Source organism: Nycticebus coucang, chromosome 2 (assembly GCF_027406575.1).
Source record: "Nycticebus coucang isolate mNycCou1 chromosome 2, mNycCou1.pri, whole genome shotgun sequence".
NCBI classification, from domain to species: Eukaryota; Metazoa; Chordata; class Mammalia; order Primates; family Lorisidae; genus Nycticebus; species Nycticebus coucang.
In genome coordinates, this window is record NC_069781.1 from 399,681 (window position 1) to 416,778 (window position 17,098).

The following is a 17,098-nucleotide window of genomic DNA, read 5'->3' on the forward strand; positions in this document are numbered from 1 at the left end:
CAAGCGGCTAAGGTGCCAGCCACATACACCAGAGCTGGCAGGTTCGAATCCAGCCCAGGCCTGCCAAACAACGACAACTACAACCAAAAAATAGCTGGGCGTTGTGGCAGGCGCCTGTAGTCCCAGCTACTTGGGAGGCTGAGGCAAGAGAATGGCTTAAGCCCAGGAGTGGGAGATTGCTGTTACTTGTGACGCCACAGCACTCTACCCAGGGCAACAGCTTGAGGCTCTGTCTCAAAAAAAAGAAAGAAAAACAAATAGAGCAGCATAAAACTTCAAAACAACTATATCTTCAGAGAAATAAAGAATGAGAGGGAACTGTCATAGAGCAGGAAAGGGCCTCAGCATTTCAGCATGTGACGGTGTACATTAAAAGTCCCCCAGGAGCCCAAGTTACAGTTGACAATGTTGCCTGGAAAGTGGAGCCCACAGGTGGGAGATGGATCATGGCAGAGACTTGGTCCAGGAGGCCCCAGCCAGCAGGAGAGCTGGGCAGAGAGGAGCTCCCACAGAAGACACAACCCACACGCATCGAGGGCTGTGCTACCATGAGGCAAAACTTTCCCACAAGGTCCCACACACAGAAACAGAAGTTAGACTGCACCAGACTCTGAACATGGCATCTGAGAAACAAGGAAACCAACAGAGGGGCTAGGGAAGGGACATCTCAAGGAGTGGCTGTGGCATTTGGGAGTCTGGACACAGACGAGACATGCCACACAGACTACATGGCTCTGCTTGAGAAGTATTTACATGGCCATGTCATGCACATTCTGAATGATTTTTAAGGCAGCAGCATAAAACACCCACGGCCCAGGAGGGGTGTCTGTGCTAATGCCGAGCTCTCACTTTACCCAGGACATCGGTAAATACTAAAACTAAAAACTAAATGAAAACTGAAAAAAAGTAAATTAAGAAACAGCCGGATTAGTAGCAGCTATTTTCACACATGCTAGTAAACACCAGAAGCAGCAGCTGGAAGTGCCAAGCACTGTGGGGCAGGAAGGGATGTGGGTTTATTTCAGCCTCACAACACTACTCTTCAAGGTCAGAACTATGAACCTGGCACTACTCTGCTTTGGTCAAAGTAAAAGAGCAGATAAAGAGCCCTGGGAGGGCTCAGTGCAAACCTGGACCAGCATGTGGCAGATGTCCACGTGGCCGGCCTCCGCTGCGGCGTGCAGGGGTGAGCGCTTGCTCTGATGCTCCATTTTGAAGTTGGGATCGATTCCATCAACTGTGGACAAACACGGTTTTACTCACAACTCAGATGCAGCCATGACCCTCCTGAGGACGGCAGTCATCAAGGCTGTGAGGACAGCCCAGCATATGCACTGTTCTGCCAAGGGGAGCCAAGTGCTGGCCTGGGAATATCTGAAGGAAGCAGGTGTGTTCCGTGGGAAAGGCAGGGGCAGGGACCCTATCAGACCCAACCCAGTCATACACGCACTAACTCGGGTGCCTCTGAGTCCCAGTGCTCCTGCCAGAGCCCTCAGACTCTGTGAGGGGATCGAAGAAGGCAGGAACCCCTGGGCCAGAGCAAGGCCTGGAAACAAACGACTTGAACACGTGTCCACTCTCAGGAAGCCTAAATGGGCAGTGAACCAAGAGACTAATCTTCCAGCAGTGAAGCGATCTCAGTTTAGCCTTACAGGAACCCTGAGGAAGTGAAGCTGCCATTTTGATCAACATAAATAAACCCCTTTTTTAGAGCAAGTTGTTCTGTTCCTTTCATCACTTACTGTCAAGTAAAGGGCTTCTTAATCAGCCTTTTCAACCCAGAAAACATGAACTCTAGATAAATCAAGCATAGAGCTGTAAGCTCAGAGATCCAATGACCACAGGGAAGGTTTTACCAAGCATATTTTCTGTTACTGGGAATCTAAATCCATGGATTTATGTATTATAAAATACAAATGCAGAAACCTACTCCAGCCCTAATGTGACTAAAGCACACCTGTCCACAGCAATGCTGCCTTTGTCACACAGACATCTGCTTTTCATTAGCATGCACATCATAAGGTGACCCTGACTCACTAATTTTATTTTTTGCATCTACATTTGTTTCGTTTTGTTTTTGAGACAGTCTTACTATGTTGCCCTCGGTAGAGTGCTATGGCGTCACAGCTCACAGCAACCTCAAACTCTCGGGCTTAAGAGATTCTCTGCCTCAGCCTCCCAAGTAGCTGGGACTACAGGCGCCCACCACAATATCCAGCTATTTTTTTTTTTTTTAATTTTTGGGGATTAATTGAGGGTACAAGAAACCAGGTTACACTGATTGCATTTGTTAAGTAAAGTCCCTCTTATAATTGTAACAACGAGCTATTTTTACAGACCAGGTCTCACTCTGGCTCAGGCTGGTCTCGAAACAGTGATCACAGGAAATCCACCCACCTCAGCCTCCCAAATGCTGGGATTACAGGTGTGAGCCACCATGCCCGGCCTCTGCTTATTTTAATAATTACACATTTAATTCAAAAAATTAGAAATTCATAGAGAATAATTCTAGAACCTTGAATAACTGAATATGAATACATTAATCATAAAAAGGCAGAACACCAGTGGGCAACCTCCTTGTGCTATTTAGAGAACTCAGAGACTATAAATGGAAAACAAAATGAGACTGGCCTCATGAGAAAGGGGCCCTCATAACCCCCCCACCCCCCGCTCCTAAGGGCTGGGTGTCAGGAGGGTACTTACCCAGCATGAGCAGCACCTTCTGCAACTCCCCCTGCCTGGCGGAGAAGTATAGCTGCTTTGGGTGGAAACGGAGCTTCTTGGGTCTGCAGGAAAGCATAGCACAGCAGTCAGCTCAGACGCTGACATGTACATGTGAAGCTGGAGGCTGAAGTGCCTAGGTACCACCTACCAGCCAGCCCCAGGGTCAAATGCCTCAAACCCACTGATCTCAAGGCATCTCACAGTAAAAACACCACCATAAGGGACATCTGTCCTCTCCATTACAGCATCAGAATGCTACACACCACGAGACTCTGCACAACACCCCAGCTCGCTTGGTAGGACAAGGGAGGCCAGAGGAGCCCCAGGGCAGTGTGTGTAGACCGGTCACAAGGAGGTGCTGATGGTGGTACCACAGGGCCCCTTGGCGGCTACAGAAGATGCCTGGGCAGAGGGAGCCAAGAACACAGGCACATTGCCTTGAAACCTTGACTCTGTAAGTTGAGAACTAAAAAGTGGGAAAAAGGCAGGGTCAGGAGCAGCGACTACAGGTAGAACAGGTTCGGAGACTAGGCCACAGAGACAGAACAGGAGCCACAGGGAGAGTCTATGGTGAGGAAGGTTCAGCAGGAGGGATGTGTCAACACCAGAACATTTCTATTAGGCCAAAGGGTGACTGACGGCTGGGCTTTCCCTTCAAGGGATGCCGTGTAAGGGTTTGATCTGCTCCCTGAGCAGAGGAGAACGAGGGCCCCGTTGGGGCAGGGGGAGAAGCACCATTTAGGAGCTTTCAGGTAAGCCAAGGGGCACCTGCTCTGACCCTTGCCTTGTACAGATCAGGGGAGGCCTGGGGGAGAAATGGCCACTCAAGGGAGATACAAGAATATCTAGGGGAAACATTCTAAGAGCTTACCAAGACTAGACACTTAATGGCTTCAAAGGTATCACCTTTTGCTCTTACAGCAATAAAGAATACAAAAACTTGCAAAACTTTACCACAATAGTATAAAAACACACAAATTGTTCACGAAAAGCATTAAACAATGCTAAGAAGCACTACAGTGACGTCAGGGAGCACAACCTGCAACACTGACCAACATGGCCCTGGGGCGCCTCTGAAACCGCAGCTCAGTCCTTACTTTTCCGAGTCCAGAGCGATCAGAGCACTCTCCAAGGTCTCCTTCCCTGGTCCCTGGGGAAGGCCAGGAGTTGGCCGAACCAGCCCAACAGGTCCCGATGGATCTAAGCCCTCAGGCACCTGGGGGGCTGCGCCATGTGGCTTGTCGTCCAGCGGTGGCCCGGCCGTACTACAGGGGAGGAAACCAGTGAGGCTGAGTCTTAGCAGTCAAGAAAACCACCTTCTGATGGAAACCAATGAGAGCATAAAACATAATCTACTCCAATCTGTCTAAATATATTATTTTCTGAGAGAAAACAACTGCCAAGTTGCTTATTACCAGCTTAGTCTGTGGATGAAATGGTCTGGGACTCAGAATCAAATTTCCAGGGAAATATATTAAAAAATGAGGGCAACTTTTCCAGGACGTCCAGGCCACATGTTCAAATGTCTCATGAATGAGCTTCAGGTTCAATCTATCAATCTACTGCCCTCCCCAACACAGAAAATTCCACTGGAATTTTTACTTAAATGTACAGATCAGTAAGAAGGAATCAATACTTTCCCAGAGCTAGTTCTGATATGTCCACAATTGGAGTGTCTTTGAAATGACCTTCAAAGAAGTTTCAGGGGTTTTTTTTTATATCAATGTGACATTTAAGTTTTTTTTCCCCTCTTTTTCTGCTGGAAAGTCTATGTATGGTTTTTTGCTGCTGTTTTCAAAGTGTGTCTTTCATCATTTTATTTTCTAGTAGGATACTGGTGGTAGGGAACAAGGCACCTGACTTCTGCTGTTGCTGCCTTAATCTGGTCCACTTACTGACTCCTTTTAGCTCTGAAAATTTTTCAGATGTTTCTACAGATTCTTTCAGGAAGACACTTCCACGTGTCTAATACCAATACTTCTTTTAGGCTGTTTTTTTCTTGTCTTCAGCTAAGGCCTTCAAACCTTAATGCCAAGTAGTGCGGTAAGACCACAGCACTCACTCGAGTTTGGGCACACAGACAGCCACCTGTGGGCAGCAGGACACTATGACCTCAGCACTGAGGCTCATGTGAAGGCTCAGTGTCAAGCAAGTGACTAAGAGAGACCTACATACAAGTGGCAATGAATGGACTTCAGTGTTTCTTAAGTGTCAGAACTCACAGTGGGCATGAGTCAACTGAAAGACTGCTGGATAAAACAGCAGAAATCAGCAACGAGTAACGATGGAGCCATCTCCAGGGAGCCACCCGGAGAGCTGGCCACAGCCCCTATCAAGCACCTGCCCGTGGTGGTGTCAGCCCTGCCCTCCAGGGCTGAGCTTTTCTCCTGTCCGAGCACTGGAGTCACCGTAGAGGTTGTGTCTGCCTTCGCTATCGTCACCTCTCTGGCCTTGGAGGTCTCCTCCCCGCAGTGGGGACAGTAGCTGGCATCATTGACTCGAGAGGCACAGTCTTTGTGGAAACGGTGAGAGATGCTGCTCTCAGGCTGACACTCCATGAAATTACCCTAAAAATGGAAGTCAGAAAATCACCTCTTAAAAATTGGGGCTAATATTGAGAAAAATAAACCAGGTACTATTAAACCAGTGCTGCACCTCGTGTCTAGCTGGGCTGAGTAAGCAAGCCTGGCAGCCAGCGGGGGCTGGTCCCAGCTCTTCCGTCTCTAGCGGGAGAAAAGGAAGAACACTGCTCTGCAAAGCAGCTCCCACAAGTCTCCTGCTCAGAGGATGCCCAACAGGGCAGAGGTCACCTGACTCACCCCATGCCACAGCCTTGCTCCACCTGAGCAAAAGGCTGTATGAAAATAAAAGGTCCAAAGAAGGACCCCAGAAAAGGCCCACATTCGGGGGCTGAAGAAGGCACAGACTCCAAGCACAGTGCACCAAAGAGGATGTCGTCTGTCAATCCAGGGGACGGAAGCCAGCAGGAGGGACCCACAGCAGTTAAGAACAGCACATTCTTGCAGTAAGTTAGAAAAGTAGCTTCTTTCTTTTTCAGTAGATGCAAAAAAAGGATGTTTGAAGACAAGAAAATGTATGAACTCCAAAGAAAAACCCACATAGAATGGAAGCTCTTGGCCTCGGCCACAAAGAGACCACAGGGCAACTACAGCATGTGAAGCTGTGGGCATCACATGGGCATGTGTGGGCGCACACACATGGGCACGTGCACGCACAGGTGTCAACACGTGTACACACAGGCACCTATGGGCGTGCACACACAAGTGCACACCCACACACGAGCAAGAACACACGCGTGGGCACACACAGGTGCATACATGGGCACTCATGCAGATGGTCACATGGACATACAGAGACACACCGACGCTCACATAGGGTGCTCCATAGGGAAGAGGCCCATTTTCAGGAGACCCCTGAGCACTGGTGAGTGCAGATGTTTGATGAACAGAAGAAATCAGGAGATACAGCAGAGGATGGCACATGCGCCTGTCCTTAGAAGGGAAACTCTCTACTCAGGATGCTCATAGCTGCATGATACGAGGGGCAGGGTCACAGTCCTACTCATCTCTGCAAGGCCCAAAGCTCACTGGTAGAGCAGGGAAATAGGGGCTGCAGGTCTAAGGCAAGAAAGCTCAACAGCTGTGGTGAAGGGCTTGTGAAGTGCTGGAGATCTCAGGATGGGCCCCAACTCAGGATGAGCCGCTGGGACTAGTCTGCTGTGTCCTTGCCAGCCAGTGGCCTGCCCGCAGCAGAGTGGACAGGGTGGGAACAAATGCTAATGACCAGATGTGCACGCTGCAGAGGACACAAGAGGCTGCCAGGCAGGCTAGGCTCTTACCGCTGTGCAGAAGTAGCCGCAGCCGGGACAGCACTGGTGCTTCACCATGCGGCCCCGGTGGTCTTCACACAGCACCAGGAGCGGCGCCTTGTTGGACGGGCGCATCAGCTCATACTTGACCACGCTGTTGGTGCACCGGCCCAACTGCAATCAGATAAGACTGGGGTCAGTGAGAGCCTCAAGGGCATGATTTTCCCACCCTGTGCCCTAAGAGGTACCTGGCACAAGGCAGGTGCTCAGCAAATGCAAGCTGACCAACAGAGCAGGGAGCTGAGCAGGGAGCCTTGCAGGCCAACTGGGCTCCTGGGCACAAACCTGCTGCCAGCACTGGGGAAAGTGACAGTCCCAGGGTGCCACTGTCTTTTGCATGGACACAGAAGACAGCCAGCACATGACCACATCCAGTGCCCTGGAAGTGACAGGCACGTGTGCACTGAACCAGAGAACCAGCTGCTTATCTCTGGGAGAAGTCAAGGGAAACATATTGAAGAAAAAGAACATGTGCTGGGCAGAATAGCCCAGGCTATCACAGACCACTAGTGAGGAATGGGGTAACAAATCCTTGGACACTGCAAGGTCCTGGAGCAAGATGCAGACAGCAGAGTCTCCTGGGTCTGCCTGGGGAACATGGCCACTGGAAGGTTCCCAGAGGACTAAGGTTTGCAAGGGGCACAGTCACCCCAGAAGCTACTGTGCTCTGCATGGTGTCAGACAAAGGCTTGCTGGTTTGTAGGTAAAGCTCTCTTCATAGCCAATAAGAAACACAAAATAGCCCAACAGAAAAATAAGCAAAGAATTGAATGGCAATTTACGAAAAGAACCACAAATGGCCCCCAAACAAATGATAAAATGTGTGCTTCCTGGCCATGAAGAAAATGCAAGAGTAAGAAGCCTGTGACCCTCCTGCCAACCTGCCTGGTCCCTTTCAGCAGGCCTGGCCCTGAGGTCTACAGGAGCTGACACACCAGCACTGAGCTCTGCCTGAGTTGCCACAAACAATTTGGGAACAGAAATGCAGCTGACAAATGCACATTCTTCTTCCAAGACTCTGCCTAAATGAGTGCACAAAAATGTATCTTGAAAAATGCAGCATTTGCCACAAATGAGAACAAACAACATGACAATCCACAGAGCAGCGACGACAGGACGTCTCTGTGTGGCACTAGTGACCTACCTGTCAAACCAACAAGGATACCACTGATAAAAACTAGATCATGTTAGAATCGCCCAGCAATTGTGTGTTTAAAGACAGTCTGGGCATCACCAATTAACTAGGAAACAAACATTGGTAAAAGCATGTGACTGTGTCTTTATCTATAACACAGACACAGAAGAGACCTGAGGACTTGAGGGTCCAAGGGCAGGAAAATATAAGGAAATGCTCTGTGTTTTGAAAAGAGTCCTTCAAATGAATGGCAATGGGAACCAGTCAGAGCTGAGAAGAAAAGAGATAAAGCAGGACAGGCACGGTGGTTCAAACCTGTGACACCAACACTGTGGGGAAAAAGGAGGATTGCTTGAGCCCAAGAGTTTGAGACCAGCCTGGGCAATACAGCAAGACTCTGTCCCTACAAAAAATTTAAAAACTGGCCAGGTATGATATGAGAACCCATAATCCCAGCTTGGAAAGCAGCAGTAGGAGGATCCCTTGAGCCCAGGAGTTCAAGTTTGCAGTGAGCCTGGACAGCACCACCGCACTCCAGCCTGGGTGACAGAGCAAAACCCTGTCTTTGGAGGGTGCAATCCAAGTGGCTCACAGAATGCTGCCAGAGCAAACACACAAGCTGCTGGGAGCCATGGCCCCAGGAAGTCAGCCCTTTTTGCCAGGCCTTCTTAGTTCCTCACAAGTGGTAGGGTAGGTACAGACCCAGGAAAGACTCGCTAGAGCCCACATGGACCCTCCTCCCTTACTGAACAAAGTAGCCAGGAGGGAAAACAAAGCCTCTGGCCTAGGGCACAGGTGCTATGACTGAGGAAAGTGCTTCAATCAAGACCATCTGCTCCTAGGAGAGGGTAGCAAATAATCTTGGGCCCAGGACCCTCCAGGGAGACCACTGAGGCCTCCTACTCCCAGGGGCAGACCCATCCCAGACCCAAGACTACATTTCCCTGCCATGGGCATAGACCCAGGGGCACGGGGCCTGCTAAGGACTGGCTCCGGAATGACAGGAGGCCGTATCATCAGGCTGGCCAGGACTGAGGAGCTAACAGCAGTGACCTACCAGTGAGGGGAAAAGAGCATGGAAAAGAGCCCCTCACCAGGGCAGAGGCACACAGGGAAGGCCCAAAGCCAAAAGACACAGGTGAGGCAAGAGTGGTTAGGAACCACTGCTGGGGGCACCATTCAGCGTGGCAGCCACCACCCCCTATAGCCAACCTAAGCACAAGGTGAGACTAAAGCAGATTATCACCCAGTGCAATTCCCCTCTCAACCTCCTCGGGGCATCTGGCAGTATCTGGAGACATTTACAGTTGTTACCACTAGGCAATGTTAACTATCATCTAACAGGTAGTGATCAGAGATGCTAAATACCCAACACTGAGATAACGCCCCTACCCCAAAGAATTATTTGGTGCAAAATGTCAATAGTACTGAGGTTAAGAAGTCTTATACTAGGCTTGGCGCCAGTAGCTGAGTGGGAAGGGCTCTGGGCAAATACACCCAGGCTGGTTGGTTTGAACCCGGCCCAGGCCAGCTAAACAACCACGACAACTGCAACAAAAAATAACCAGGCACTATGGCAGGCGCCTGTGGTCCCAGCTACTTGGGAGGCTGAGGCAAGAGAATCACTTAAGCCCAAGAGTTTGGGGTTGCTGTGAGCTGTGATGCTACAGCACCCTACTGAGGGCAACATAGTAAGACTCTGTTTCAAAAACAAAAAAGAAGTCTTACACTAGAGGAATCTGAACCCACTGTCAAGAGAAAAAACAATCAAGAAGTGCAGACGTAGAGATGACTAAATTGTTGTATTTTACAGATTGGGAATTTTACGAAAGTCAATGTAAATACTAAAAATTTTAAAAAACACAGTAACAAAGTCAAATGCCTTTGATTGGTTCATGAGAGGAAAAATCAGTACATCTGAAAAAAAGGCCAATATAAATTTTCTATACCTAAAATGAAAAGGGAGGGGGGGAGACAGAGCATCAAAGAACTGCAGGACAATGTCAATCTAACATATATAACCAGAATCCCAGAAAAGGAAGACAGAAAGAAAAGAGCAGGTTCAGCAAGAACACACTCCTGACCAAGAATCAGTAGATGCCAAACTGAAGACCCAAGGAGCTCAGAGAAACCTACAGAGGATCACCACTGAAAAAGCAGAACAAAAGAAAACAAAATTACTACACTTAGGCATATCATTTTTAAACCAGTGAAAACCAAAGATAAAAATCTTAGAGGCAGCCAGAGAAAAAAGAAACATCATCAGATGCAAAGGAATGAAGGCAAAAAAGGAAGAAAAAAGGAGGGTAACAAATGGTGTGAGCACAAAACTTAATAGTAGTTAGATTAGGCTGGGTGTGGTGGCTCAGGTTAATAATACCAGCACTCTAGGGGGCCAAGGCAGGAGGATCCCTGAGCTCAGGAATTCGAGATCAGCCTGATCAAAAGGGGGACCCTGTCTCTACTAAAATAGAAAAGATTAGCTGGGCATTGTGGCAGGTGCCTGTTAGGAGAGTGAGGCAGGAGGATCGCTTGAGCCCAAGAGTTTGAGGTTGCTGTGAGCTACGACGCCATGGCACTGTACCCAGAGCAACAGAGTGAGACTGTCTCAAAAAAAAAAAGTTAGATTGTAATCCAGCAATATTAATAATTACACTGAATGAAGATAATCTAAGCATACCAATTTTAAAAACAGAAACTGCTATACAATCAATCACATTTCACTCAATAACAGGGTCTGTTCTGAGAAATGTGTCATCAGGTCACCCTGCTATTGTGGAACATCACGGACAGTGCTCACACAACCTAAGTGGCATGGCCTGCACTGCTCCAGGGGGCCTAGTGCCCTTAGGCTGCATGCCTGGACATCACGGACTGCACTGCATACACAATGGGAAGCATATAAGCATCTAAAGACACTTAAACACAGCAGAGCAGAGGCTGAGCATCCCAAATCCAAACATCTGGAATCCGAAACACTCTGTGCCAAAGCATTTTAAATAAGGGCTACTTAGCATATGTTATAATCTTGTGGTACCACCATCATGTATATGGTCCATCGTGGAAAGAAATGTTGTTGAGCACACATGACTGTGTTAGATGAAAGAGCAAGTCCAAGTACATGCTATCCAAAAGAAACCCACTTTAAATTCAAAAAGAGATTAAAAGTAAAAGGGTACAGAAATACCTATAATCCAAACATTAATAAAAGAAAGCTGAGTAGCTATGTTAATATCAGAAAACGGAAACTTCTGGCTCGGAGCCTGTAGCTCAGTGGGTAGGGCGCTAGGCACATAGACCAGGGCTGGCGGGTTCGAACCCGGCCCAGCCTGCTAAAAACAACAATGACAACTACAGCCAAAAAATAGCTGGGTGTTGTGGCAGACCACCTGTTGTCCCAGCTACTTGGAAGGCTGAGGCAAGAGAATTGCTTAAGCCCAAGAGTTTGAGGTTGCTGTGAGCTGTGATGCCACAGCACTCTACCAAGGGTGACATAGTGAGACTCTGTCTCAAAAAAAAAAAAAAAAGAAAAGAAAAGAAAAAGGAGACTTCAAATCAGTGGTTTTAACAGGCATGAACAGGACATCCCATGAAGACAGTGGGAGTCACTCACCAAAGTGCACACACTCATAACAACAGAGCTGCTGAAATACACTTGTTAAAAACTGACAGGTCCGGAAGGACTAATGACGCCCCCCAACCCCCACCCATTGCAGCTGAGACCTCGATACCCCCCACAGCGACAGAACAAATGGACAGAAGGGCTAGAAGAGCTGAGCAGCTGGGTCGTGACGGTGTTGGCCATTATGGGACCATATATATTTGTCAAAACTTAAAGAACTGTAAAAAAAAAAAATAATAATAATAATGGTGACATTCACTGTGTGCAAATTATACCTCCCATAAACCTGGCTGAAAATGAAGAGAACAGAGATAGGTTGAAAGGGGTTGCTCTGGTCCAAGGGGAACAGGCTGAACATCTTGGGGGACAGAAGTGAACTCAGCACCTGTAATCCCACACAGAACAGAAGGATTGAGCAGACAGCAAAACCAAACCCACACACAACACTCATAATATAACAAAACCAAGGACTTGGTGAGTGGCCAGAGACAAACCCCCCAGCCATGGGATGGGGACACGGTGCAGCATGGGACAAGGGGTAATGCGATGGGAGCACAGCAGCCAGGAGCCTCCTACCAGGCAGAGCAGGGGGCGGGTGAGTCCCAGGGCTGCAGTGAGGTCTGGAAGGCTAGCGCTGATGGCCTCCAGGGACGCTCGAAACTGCCCTGCCAGGGTCTCTCGAATGGACAACCATAGGGAAAAACTGACAGGCACAGAAAGAGATGGCAGAAGTGAAGAGAGTAGGAGAGGAGAGAGAGAGATACAGAGAAAGAGACAGAGACAGAGGGGGTTCTAGACCAGAGAGAGGTGAAGTCCAGTGGTTCTCAAGATCTTGTGTGTGAGGGTCTTCTTACAACTCTTAAAGGTCCCCAAGAGGCTTGTTTAAGTGGGTTATATATTGATATTTACCACATTTGAGATTAAAGAGGAAAAAATTAAAAATACTTATTTAAAAATATCACTAAACTGGCCCAGACTCAGTGGTTCATGGCTATAATCCCAGCACTCTGGGAGTCTGAGGCAGGAGGATCCCTTGAACCCATGAATTTGAGGCTACAGAGAGCTGTGATTGCACCACTACACTCTAGCCTGTGTGACAGAGGCAGAGTCTATTTCTAAAAACAAAAAAACAAAACAAGATAAAAATGGCAATAAACCTATCACATGTTAATAAAAAAGAACATATTTTAATGAAAATGTGTATTTCAAAAAATAAAAATGCTAATGAGTGGCACTGTTTTGCAGTAGCTGCAGAATTTCTTTTTTTTTTAGTTTATTGTTGGGGAGTCATTGAGGGTACAAGAAAACAGGTTACACTGATTGCATTTGTTAGGTAAAGTCCCTCTTACAATTGTGTCTTGCCCCCAAAAGGTGTGGCACACACCCTCCTCCCTCTTTCCCTCTCTGCTCTTCCTTCCCCCAACCCCTCCCTCCTTCTTTCTCTCTCTGCTCTCCCCTTTCCCCACTCCCACCCTGTCCTTAATTGCCCTCATATCAAAATTGAGTACATGGGATTCATGCTTCTCCATTCTTGTGATGCTTTGCTAAGAATAATGTGTTCCACTTCCATCCACATTAATACAAAGGCTATAAAGTCTCTCTCTCTTTTTTATTTTTTTGCAGTTTTTGGCCCGTGCTGGGGGGCTGAGTTTGAACCTGCCACCTCCAGCATATGGGGCCGGCACCCTACTCCTTTGAGCCGCAGGCGCCTCCAAGTCTCCATTTTTTTAATGGCTAAATAGTATACTATGGTGTACATATACCACAGCTTGTTAATCCATTCCTGGGTTGGTGGGCATTTAGGCTGTTTTCACATTTTGGCGATTGTAAATTGAGCTGCAATAAACAGTCTAGTGTAAGTATCCTTAGGATACAAAGATTTTTTTCCTTCTGGGTAGATGCCCAGTAATGGGATTGCAAGATCAAATAGGAGGTCTAGCTTGAGTTCTTTGAGGGTTCTCCATACTTCCTCCCAAAAAGGTTGTATCAGTTTGCAGTCCCACCAGAAACGTAGAAGTGTTCCCTTCTCGGGGCGGTACCTGGGGCTCAAAGGAGTAGGACACTGGCCCCATAGGCCGAAGGTGGCAGGTTCAAACCCAGCCCCAGCCAAAAACTACAGAAAAACACATACACAAAAAACAAAATAGCATTCCTTTCTCTCCAAATTATGGCCAGCATCTTCAGTTTTGAGAATCCGTGATGTGGGTCATTCTCGCTAGAGTTAGATGGTATCTCAGGGTGTTTTTGATTTGCATTTCTCTATTAACTAGGGATGATGAGCATTTTTTCATATGTTTGTTAGCCATTCATCTGTCTTCTTTTTTTTTTTTTTTTTTTTTTTTTGTGGTTTTTGGCTGGGGCTAGGTTTGAACCCGCCACTTCTGGCATATGGGACTGGCGCCCTATTCCTTGAGCCACAGGCGCCGCCCAGATGACTTGACCTTTTTTTTTTTTTTTTTTTGTGGTTTTTGGCCAAGGGCTGGGTTTGAACCTGCCACCTCCGGCATATGGGACCAACGCCCTACTCCTTGAGCCACAGGTGCGGCCCTCATCTGTCTTCTTTAGAGAAAGTTCTATTCATGTCTCTTGCCCATTGATATATGGGATTGTTGGCTTTTTTCATGTGGATTAATTTGAGTTCTCTATAGATCCTAGTTATCAAGCTTTTGTCTGATTCAAAATATGCAAATATCCTTCCCCATTGTATAGGTTGTCTATTTGCTTTGGTTGTTGTCTCCTTAGCTGTACAGAAGCTATGGTTTCATGCCTTAAATTTAAGTCCTTTATCCATCTTGAATCAATTTTTGTGAGTGGAGAAAAGTGTGGGTCCAGTTTCAGTCTTTTGCATGTGGATATCCAGTTCTCCAAGCACCATTTATTGAATAGGGAGTCTTTCCCCCAAGGTATGTTCTTGTTCGGTTTATCGAAGATTAGATAGTTATAAGATGTTAGTTTCATTTCCTGGTTTTCTATTCGATTCCAAATGTCTATGTCTCTATTTTTGTGCTAGTATCATGCTGTCTTGACCACTATGGCTTTGCAGTACAGCCTAAAATCTGGTATGCTGATGCCCCTGGCTTTGTTTTTATTACTAAGAACTGCCTTAGCTATACAGGTTTTTTCTGGTTCCATACAAAATGCAGAATCCTTTTTTCCAAGTCTTCAAAATACGATGTTGGTATTTTAATAGGGATGGCATTGAATCAGTAGATTGCTTTGGGAAGTATAGACATTTTAACAATGTTGATTCTTCCTAGCCATGAGCAAGGTATGTTCTTCCATTTGTTAATATCTTCTGCTATTTCCTTTCTTAGAGTTTCATAATTTTCTTTATAAAGGTCCTTCACCTCTTTTATTAGTTATATTCCTAGGTATTTCATTTTCTTTGAAGCTATGGTGAAGGGAGTTGTGTTTTTAATTAGCCTCTCATCTTGGCTGTTACTGGTGTATACAAAGGCAACTGATTTGTGGACATTGATTTTATATCCTGAGACATTACTGTATTTTTTGATGACTTCCAGGAGTCTTGTGGTTGAATCTTTGGGGTTCTCTAAGTATAAGATCATGTCGTCAGCAAAGAGGGAGAGTTTGACCTCCTCTGCTCCCATTTGGATTCCCTTTATTTCCTTGTCTTGCCTAATTGTATTGTCTAGAACTTCCAGCACTATGTTGAATAGTAATGGCAATAGAAGACAACCTTGTCTGGTTCCAGTTCTAAGAGGAAAAGCTTTCAGTTTTACTCTATTCAGTAAAATAGCTGTGGGTTTGTCATAGATAGCTTTGATCAGTTTAAGAGATGTGCCACGCATGCCTATACTCTTCAGTGTTCTAATTAGAAAAGGATGATAGATTTCATCAAATGCTTTTTCTGAATCTATTGAGAGGATCACATGGGCTTTATTTTTGCTTCTGTTAATACACTGAATAACGTTTATGGATTTGCGTATGTTAAACCAGCCTTGCATCCCTGGGATGAAATCTACTTGATCATGTTGTATGACTTTTTTGATAATAAACTGTAACCTATGGGCTAGGATTTTGTTGAGAATTTTTGCATCCATATTCATTAGTGAAATTGGTCTGAAGTGAAATTCTCCTTTTTAGTTGAGTCTTTTCCTGGTTTGGGTATCAGGGTGATGTTTGCTTTGTAGAATGTGTTGGGGAAGATTCCTTCTTCCTCAATTTTTTGGAATAATTTCTGCAGTATGGGAATAAGCTCTTCCTTGAAGGTCTGATAGAATTCTGGTGTGAAGCCATCCTGACCAGGGCATTTTTTTGTTGGAAGCTTTTTATTGTTTCTTTAATCTCAGTGCTTGAAATTGGTCTGTTCAGGAGCTCTATTTCTTCCTGGCTAAGTCTAGGGAGAAGGTGTGATTCCAAATAATGACCCATTACCTTCACATTGTCAAATTTCTGGGCATAGAGTTTCTTAGTATTCAGGGATGATCTCTTGTATCTCTGAGGTATCAGTTGTTATTTCCCCTTTATCATTTCTGATTGAGGTTACTAGAGATTTTACTTTTCTATTTCTAGTTAGACTGGCCAAAGGTTTACCTATTTGTTTTTTCAAAATACCAACTCCTTGTTTCATTAATTTTCTGAATGATTCCTTTGTTTTCAATTTCATTGATTTCTGATTTAATTTTGGATATTTCTTTTCTTCTGCTGGGTTTAGGCTTAGATTGTTCTTTTTCCAATTCCATAAGATGGCTTGTGAGTTTGTTGATGTGCTCTCTTTCTGTTTTTCAAATGTAAGCATCTAAAGCGGTAAGTTTTGCTCTTAGGACTGCTTTTGCAGTATCCCACAGGTTCTGGTAGCTTGTGTCTTCATTGTTGTCATGTCAAGGAAGTTAATGATTTCCTCTTTTATTTCTTCCTGCGCCCAACTGTCATTCAATAGAAGGTTGTTTAATTTCCATGCCTTTGTGTGGGGTTGAACGTTTTTGTTGGAGTTGAATTCCACTTTTAGACCTTGTGGTCTGAGAAGATACAAGGTAAAATTTCAATTCTTTTGATTCTGTTGAGGTTTGTTTTGTGTCCTAGAATATGATCAATTTTGGAGAATGTTCCATGGGACGATGAGAAGAATGTATATTCTTTATCTTTGAGATGGAGTATTCTATATGCATCTATCAAGCACAGCTGGTTTTAGGGTCTCATTTCAGTCCCTTATATTTTTGTTTAATTTCTGTTTAAAAAATTAAAGAGGATCTGTCCAGCTCTGTAAGAGGAGTGTTAAAGTTCCCTGTTATTATGGTGGTATAGGATATCATATTGCTCAGACTGAGTAAGATCTGCTTCAAGAATCTGGGAGCATTTAAGTTGGGTGCATACATATTTAGAATTGAAACGTCTTTTTGTTGTATTTTTCCTTTGACCATATAAAGTGAGCATCTTTGTCTTTTTTGACTTTAGTTGCTTTAAATCCACATATATCTGAAAATAAGAGTGCAACTCCTCTTTTCTTCTGAATTCTGTTTGCCTGAAAAATTGTCTTCCAACCCTTAACTTGGAGTTTTAATTTGTCTTTTGAAGCTAGGTGTGTTTCCTGCAGACAGCAAAAAGATGGCTTGTGTTTTTTAATCCAGTCAGCCAATCTATGCCTCTTCTGTGGGGAATTCAAGCCATTATCATTTATTGAGATAACTGATAAGTGTGGTCATGTTCTATTCATCTTATTTTTTGTGAGAGTCCATTGCTTAGTTTTATCTTTTGCATCAGTGTGGAA

At 45.6% G+C, this 17,098-nt stretch overlaps 1 protein-coding gene across 11 annotated transcripts in view; it reads right to left on the reverse strand.

Annotated features, from left to right (window-relative positions):
- Nucleotides 1–17,098, reverse strand: part of EHMT1 (euchromatic histone lysine methyltransferase 1) — a 221,116-nt gene that overhangs the window by 53,245 nt on the left and 150,773 nt on the right. For 9 of the 11 annotated variants that reach the window (XM_053556577.1, XM_053556573.1, XM_053556563.1 and 6 more), the window contains 5 exons: nt 6,584–6,727; nt 5,065–5,291; nt 3,822–3,989; nt 2,704–2,786; nt 1,131–1,237 (listed from right to left, as the gene is read on the reverse strand). In XM_053556577.1, coding sequence (XP_053412552.1) covers nt 1,131–1,237; nt 2,704–2,786; nt 3,822–3,989; nt 5,065–5,291; nt 6,584–6,727 — 729 coding nt within the window. The remainder of the gene's footprint in view (nt 1–1,130; nt 1,238–2,703; nt 2,787–3,821; nt 3,990–5,064; nt 5,292–6,583; nt 6,728–17,098) is intronic. The other 2 variants (XM_053556595.1, XM_053556589.1) reach the window with 1 other exon arrangement.